General features: G+C 39.3%; 1 protein-coding gene across 2 annotated transcripts in view; it reads right to left on the bottom strand.

Moving 5' to 3' along the window:
* Nucleotides 1-7562, bottom strand: part of LOC106529268 (rho guanine nucleotide exchange factor 7) — a gene marked incomplete at its 5' end in the record, with an annotated part of 24578 nt that extends 17016 nt beyond the window's left edge. For both annotated transcript variants that reach the window (XM_014024631.1, XM_014024632.1), the window contains 5 exon segments: nucleotides 802-940; nucleotides 1036-1158; nucleotides 1676-1771; nucleotides 5037-5131; nucleotides 7471-7562. In XM_014024631.1, coding sequence (XP_013880085.1) covers nucleotides 802-940; nucleotides 1036-1158; nucleotides 1676-1771; nucleotides 5037-5131; nucleotides 7471-7562 — 545 coding nt within the window.
* Nucleotides 7563-7759: the final 197 nt, after the last annotated feature.

Here is a 7759-nt window from a genome sequence, read left to right as displayed (position 1 = left end):
CCTCTAAGTGTCGCCAGTGGAACCAAAGCCACAGAAACGTGCATACGCCAGACCTGGAGTTGGCGTGGGGCTGAGCACATTTCCACATTCATTTCAGTTTTGGTATATCCGGAGTTTTGCATGGAAAATGGCGTATGCAAGGTTTTTGTGCGTACGCACCATTGATACATGAGGCCCCTGGTGAGGGAATGAGAGGGAGGCAGGTGGAACACTGAGGCTACGAGGAGCAGAGGTCACAAAGGTGCAGGACTTCAAGTACTTCAGGTCCACTGTCCAGGAAAACAGGGAGTGTAGTAAAGAGGTGAAGAAGAGAGTCCAGGCAGGATGAGAAACATTTCAGGAGTGATTTGGACAAAAGAGTGTCAGCAAAGGTCAAACGAAAGGTTTACAAGAGAGCAGTGAGACCAACTGAAGTTGTAAGGTTTAGAGACATTGATAAAAGACAGAAGACAGAACTGGAAGAYGTTGCGGTTCTCCTTGGGAGTGAGTAGGACGGAGAAGATGAGAAATGAGATCATCAGAGGTACAGCACAGGTTGAACCACTAAAGTATAAAAAATAGGAYATGTCCAGAGGAGGGGCAGTGGGTATAYTGACAGAAGGATGTTRGAGAYGCAGTTRCCAGGAAAAAAGGCAAAAAGGAGATGTATTTAGAGAGGACATGGAGGTAGTTGGAGTGAGGACAGAGATGGAGGAGGATGACTCGATGGGGTGACCTCTGAAGAGCSAACAGCTAAAAGAAGTAGATGATCAGTCCTGTAATATAACTTGACTAAAGCCTTCAACACAGAACTGTTCTTACGTCCATGTGTCTCTCCAGTTCTTTCAGTAGTGCTGGATATCTCTCCAGTCTGGTAAAGGGTTTACTCAGACTGGTGGTCAGGGTCAAGATGCCAGGACTGGATGCTCCTTTAGACTCCATGTAGTCTCCCAACTCGTCACTGTGACACACATTCACAAGTTAACAACTAGTGCAGTAAAAGAAAAGTCTTATTTCATGGTTTTTATATATATGTGTATAAAAAGTTGTTTTTACCTATGTTGTGTGAGAACACTGACTGCAGATGGATGATTGGAGCAATAGGCCATGTATATGTTGTTCATGTGGGACATCTGGCTTAGAAAGAATCCCCCGATTTTCTGCTGGTTCTCTGGGAGCCTACACAAACAGCATCACATTATTAAACTGGATAAAACAGTGATTATATTCTGATGATGCATAAAGAGAGCAGTTTTTGTGAATATTTAGTCAAAACATGTAAGATGGGAGCAACACAGAGGAGAAATCTATCCATCRCTGATATTACATTCACTCTTTAGAGAGTTTTTACAATAAGTAATTTGTATTTCATTTTCAGCACTTTTGCACTTCATTGCTGTGAAAACATAACACCCAGTGACCACTAGACGTCTCTGCTGCTTTAACAACATCCTGCAGAAAATAAAGGATATGATTTTTTCTAAACAATGGAAACATGTCTATTGTCTGAATAAATGTTCTCCAAATGAACCGTTTCCTCTTTGGATGCCTAAAAATAAAAATCTATGCATGTGGAAACAATTATTACAAATAAGTCCAAATCTTAAATTCCAGTAAAGTTTAGTTACACCATAACAAGAATAACCGASCTACATTAGAAAAAAAAACATAAATAATAAATCAACAAAAGACTAACTTTGTCTGTTCCTCTAAGGACTGAAGCAGCGTCTGTTGAAAAGTTGAGATCTCTTCCAGATTTCCCTGAACATGGCTGATGTCAGCACTGGTGAGTCTACAGAACAGAGGAGAGAAAAACAAAAGATAGGACTGAAAAGAATCATCAACGTTCTGTGATCAAACTTAAAACACTCGTCAAACAAGACGGRAAATGAGCCGGTCAGCCGTTTGAATGATAATTCTTTGTATATTGATTGAACTGCGCTGTCTACAGGTGCTGGTCATAAAATTAGAATATCATGAAAAAGTAGATTTATTTCAGTAATTCCATTTAAAAAGTGAAACTTGTATATTATATTCATACATTACATACAAACTCATATATTTCAAATGTTTATTTCGTTTAATTTTGATGATTACAAATGACAACAAATGAAAATCTCAAATTCAGCATATCAGAAAATTAGAATCTTGTGATAAGGTTCAAAATGGATGGCACCTGGTACCACACTCTAATCAGCTAATTAACTCAAACCACCTGCAAAGGCCTTTAAATGGTCTTTCAGTCTAGTTCTATAGGCTACAMAATCATGGGGAAGACTGCTGACTTGACAGTTGTCCAAAAGACGACCATCGACACCTTGCACAAGGAGGGCAAGACACAAAAGGTCATCGCTAAAGAGGCTGGCTGTTCACAGAGCTCTGTGTCCAAGCACTTTAATAGAGAGGCGAAGGGAAGGAAAAGATGTGGTCGAAAAAAATGTACAAGCAAGAGAGATAACCGCACCCTGGAGAGGATTGTGAAACAAAACCCATTCAAAAATGTGGGGGAGATTCACAAAGAGTGGACTGCAGCTGGAGTGAGTGCTTCAAGAACCACCACACACAGACGTATGAAAGACATGGGTTTCTGCTGTCGCATTCCTTGTGTCAAGCCACTCTTGAACCACAGACAGCGTCAGAAGCGTCTTGCCTGGGCTACAGAGAAACAGGACTGGACTGCTGTTGAGTGGTCCAAAGTCATGTTCTCTGATGAAAGTAAATTTTGCATTTCCTTTGGAAATCAAGGTCCCAGAGTCTGGAGGAAAAGAAGAGAGGCACTTCATCCACGTTGCTTGAAGTCCAGTGTAAAGTTTCCACAGTCAGTGATGGTTTGGGGTGCCATGTCATCTGCTGGTGTTGGTCCATTGTGTTTTCTGAGGTCCAGGGTCAACGCAGCCACATACCAGGAAGTTTTAGAGCACTTCATGCTTCCTGCTGCTGACCAACTTTTTGGAGATGCAGATTTCATTTTCCAACAGGACTTGGCACCTGCACACAGTGCCAAAGCTACCAGTACCTGGTTGAAGGACCATGGTATCCCTGTTCTTAATTGGCCAGCAAACTCTCCTGACCTTAACCCCATAGAAAATCTATGGGGTATTGTGAAGAAGAAGATGCAATACACCAGACCCAACAATTCAGAAGAGCTAAAAGCCACTATTAGAGCAACCTGGGCTATCATAACACCTGAGCAGTGCCACAGACTGATCGACTCCATGCCACGCCGCATTGCTGCAGTAATACAGGCCAAAGGAGCCCCAACTAAATACTGAGTGCTGTACATGCTCATACTTTTCATGTTCATACTTTTCAGTTGGCCAACATTTCTATAAATCCTTTGTTTTTATTGGTCTTCAGTAATATTCTAATTTTCTGATWTGCWGAATTTGAGATTTTCATTTGTTGTCATTTGTAATCATCAAAATTAAAYGAAATAAACATTTGAAATATATGAGTTTGTATGTAATGTATGAATATAATATACAAGTTTCACTTTTTAAATGGAATTACTGAAATAAATCTACTTTTTCATGATATTCTAATTTTATGACCAGCACCTGTATACATTCTAACTGAAATCTGAACAGCTTGAATGTTTTCCTCATGTTCTAAATGTTCCAGGTGCATTGCAAGTGGAGAAACATCRAACAGGGTTCAAAGCTTACTGTAATTAAATGTATTTAAAGTATTTATATTTTATTTAGGATATTTTTACTTTACATTCAGCATTCTAAACATTCTGGACAGAGTTTCACAGCTGCAGAAGCTCACACCAGACACAAATGCCATYACCAAAAATGCTAAAGGTCACATAGAATGGGAAGTCAAGATTAGGAAAGGAGAAAAGGAAAAACAATAGACGTATCTTACCTGATATCATCATCGCAATTTTGACAAATATTATCACCAGCGCAAGATTTTCTAAGATCGTGCAGCCCTAATGGTAAGCCACTTCAAATCATGGCCTCAAGGCACCTCAACTGCCTCCAGAKTGAAAAATGAATCAAACTGGCTCCATATACTTGAAGCCTTGTTGGAATAGAACTGGATGGTTCCTGAATCACCCAGGTTAAACCCATTGAATAAGGCCCAGTTTATGCAAGACCGGTCTCTGGAAATGTTAATGTTTTTTCAATGTTTATTGGATCAAATAAACAAAATAACCTCCAGTTTACATGGAGTCGCTCGCTGTAGTCTCCATGCCAGGCAGGGCTGCCAACTGGGACACGGTAAAATGTTGTATTGTTGCTTTAAAATTGTTGTATTTTGACCCAAATTTTCATATGCATTGAATGAGGGTGTTGGAACGTGAGGTGTGGGTTGTGTTTTATGAAAATATGCACAGAAAAGGAGGGGCAAAAARTGTATTTTTGTGTTTATCTGCCAACCCTAATGCCATGGTTAAGGTGCATGAATTGATCATGCAATGACAGAATGACCACTGTTACGTCCGAACGAGTGAATAAACAAACTTTGCTTCGGACCTAGGATGTTGTTGTGTAGTGCTGGTGTCAAGAGTCTCAAATTATTGGTGAGGTGTGAATGAGCAGCTGAATCACAACACAAATATTTCACTAAAAAGCATCGCCGTGTGACCAMCGTGTCACCAGTGTGAGGTCTAACCCAGACGCAGCGTGCATCTGGGTTAATTTAGTGACTGACTCAAGTAAGCCAAATCACATTAGTGAGGGATTCAGATTAACCAGGATCTATTAAGCGAACCAGATTTACCAACTCTAWATCACAATCTTTCCGTTGCTGCTGGAGAGGTGCTCCAATGCTGTTAGAATGTTCTGATTGGTCCTCGAATAAGTCCAGGCGTTATTCAGACCACCGCCTGTTCTCAGAAAATTACACTCAGCTGCCACCAGAATTTCATTCTGCACTGAGGAGTCGCCTGGTAAATGTCAACTTTTTAAAAAAAATTCACAAGTTTCACCTCTGTCAGCTGTGGTTGTATCTAATCAATACAGCATACATGCTTGTATGTTTGTGCTGTACTGCCTCATATAAAACAGTTCTGTAGAGCAAAATAGTAAAACTGTAAAAGTCTCCACCTGTCTGTTGGGTGAAGTGAGCGAAGGTATAAACCCAGGAGACTCTGAAGCTCCCTTGAATATTCACTCTCTGCTTCCAGGATGTTCTGTAGGACCTGAAAGAGACAAAGACAAAGTAAGAAACTATAAAAAGCAATGAGAGTAACACTTTGTTGTTTGTTTTTATAAGGAGAGACTTTTAATTGGAAGTAACAAAGCTATGAAACATTTAAAAAAAAATCAGATTTTCTCCTGAGACAAAAAAAAAGGACCAAAAACAATCCTGGCAGGTTGAAATAAGTATTTTAAAAGTTAATGAAGAGATTTAAAGGATCCCCTGGGAGCTGTAAAACTGGCTCAAGTAGCTCTCGCTTGCAAAAACTCAAGTCTGACTCCACCAACTAATTGGCTGCTCTCGCCGCACTTTGGAAGCCTCACAGGAATGAGGTTTCCGATAAGAAAAAAACAAAAGCAACAAAAAAACAGAACACTGTAATATGAGTAAAACAAGTGATAGTGTCCAAGCAATATATGTCAGAGAAACTCCAGTTATTCTCATAAATGAAATTTACACTTTTGTTTTTACTTCTAAAACTTGCCTAAGCTGGAACTGAAAAGCCAATTTAAAAGAATAAACTGGTGTTTGTATGCGTGCAGTGCACCAAACAAATAGAAAAACCAAAAGCCTGAATCTTATACAAAAAACAAGTTTCTATACTTGCTCTTATAAAAGCCCCAACCAGAAACTGTAAAATAACAAGACATCAAATTCAAGTAAATTTCCTTAAAGAGGTCAACTGGAGTTTCACCTAAGTGAGACACTATTGTGAGGTAAGTGTAAGATTTACTGGACACGTCCAACTGAGGAGACTCTGAGGAAGACCCAAGACACACTGAAGACACTCAGCTAGCCAAGGAAAAAACCTCAGAGTCCTCCTAGAAGAGCTGGAAGAGCTCAGGCTCAAGCTGCCCCCACAATCCAACACTAAAACAAGTGGAGGATGGACGGACGGACGGACGGACGGACGGATGGATGGATTCTTAAAAAAACTTTCGTATTTATATTTTTGTACATTCTTGTCTGCAGCTTTGACTTCAGGCGGGGATAAAAGTGATTCAGGTACCATATATAAAATTATCTGCAGGGACTTCTTGTTACATTATTAAAACACACCCACCAAAAAGGAGCAGACCCTGTGGCAAGGCTGCCCCAGAAACCACTGGACTGGAAGAAATAACCTACATTACATTTACTGCAGTCTGCCACGTGTAGGGATGCCATCCAGGCTCAACAATAACTAACAGACACACTAACATGATAGGAGATTAAATGTGAAAGGAAAATAAGTCACTACAACGACCCACACAAGGTTGCCAGAGAAGTAATAATGAAATCTTATACTTTTGCTTTAAAATGGTTGCATTTTGACCCAAACTAGCTTTTGTACTGAGTGAGGGGGGTGGGGGTAAGATCAGGTCAGACTTTCTGACACGTATGTGTTCAAGTGAATCAAAATTTGTGCGTTTTTGTTTTGTTTATTTATTTATTTATTTATTTATTTATTTATTTATTTATTTATTTATTTATTTATTTATTTATTTATTTATTTATTTATTTATTTATTTGGGGGGGGATTGGTTCACAGAAGAAACTAACTATTGCATAATACAATAATTAATCAATATCTGGCAACGTTGATCCATAAGTTCAAAACACACTACCAATCTAATTTCTGGTTAATCTCAAACTCACGTTTCCAGTGGTGGGCATAGCGAACCACAAAGTTAGCTTCGCTAACCAACAGTTCGCTTACGAAAAGAGCTTTACAAATGTTAAAAAYCACTAAACAGGTAAGTAAATTAACAGAAGCTAATGCTAACTGGCAACCGCTAACTCAAGCTTTGTCATTTAAACAGAAGTGTGGCATCCACAGAAATGTCCAAATCTTGGCTAAARGCTCAAAAAACATTTCTACGTCCACCAAACAGTTAGAACAATAAGCAGTTGAATCGGCAAGAAAACAAATTGCACCAAGTGACGTAAATATAAATCTCAGCCTCAACTGAGACATTTTTTCTGTTTAAAATCACCCTTTCTAACCATGTTTTAAGAATCTGAGTGGATGAAAGCGACTGTCACTCAATCAGGGTAAGACACCTTTATCTACTTTCTGTTGAAGACTAACACAGGTGGACACACAAAATGCTAAGGAGGCTACATGCACACACAAGGCACATGATGCAGGCATGTAGCACTGCATGTGTGAAAGGATAGTTGTTGTTAGCTGGCTTAAAGTTAGCAGAAATATGTTTAGCAGAAGCTAACAGTTTCCAAAGTCWGTGACAATGCTAATCTGCTAAACAAATAGTTAGCTTCACTAGTAGCTGTTAGCAGATTAGCAGATTAGCAGAACTGCGCCCACCTCTGCAAGTTTCCTAAGACTGTAATACTCACCACATTGTAATAGGTTTTACTGATGATGGTGGTGTCAAAGCCTTTGGGTGGACTTTTCAGCATCCCAGACTTTGGCTTGTCACTTGTTTTGTCTACAATCAGAACAATAGGGACAGTTAAATGTCAAGAAAATTACTTTTGTCTTTCTTGTATATACATGCATGCTCGCAACCACACATAAAAAGGTGTTTAAATCCTGGGTTTTCTGGTTGGACACTGATTGAATGGTATGTGCATGTATGTATGTATAGATATTTATGTATGTGTGTGTGTATGTATGGGTATATAT

Source organism: Austrofundulus limnaeus, unplaced genomic scaffold (genome assembly GCF_001266775.1).
Source record: "Austrofundulus limnaeus strain Quisiro unplaced genomic scaffold, Austrofundulus_limnaeus-1.0 Scaffold432, whole genome shotgun sequence".
Classification (NCBI taxonomy): domain Eukaryota; kingdom Metazoa; phylum Chordata; class Actinopteri; order Cyprinodontiformes; family Rivulidae; genus Austrofundulus; species Austrofundulus limnaeus.
Note: the sequence above shows the minus strand (reverse complement) of the source record. Positions and strands in the feature narration are given on the sequence as shown.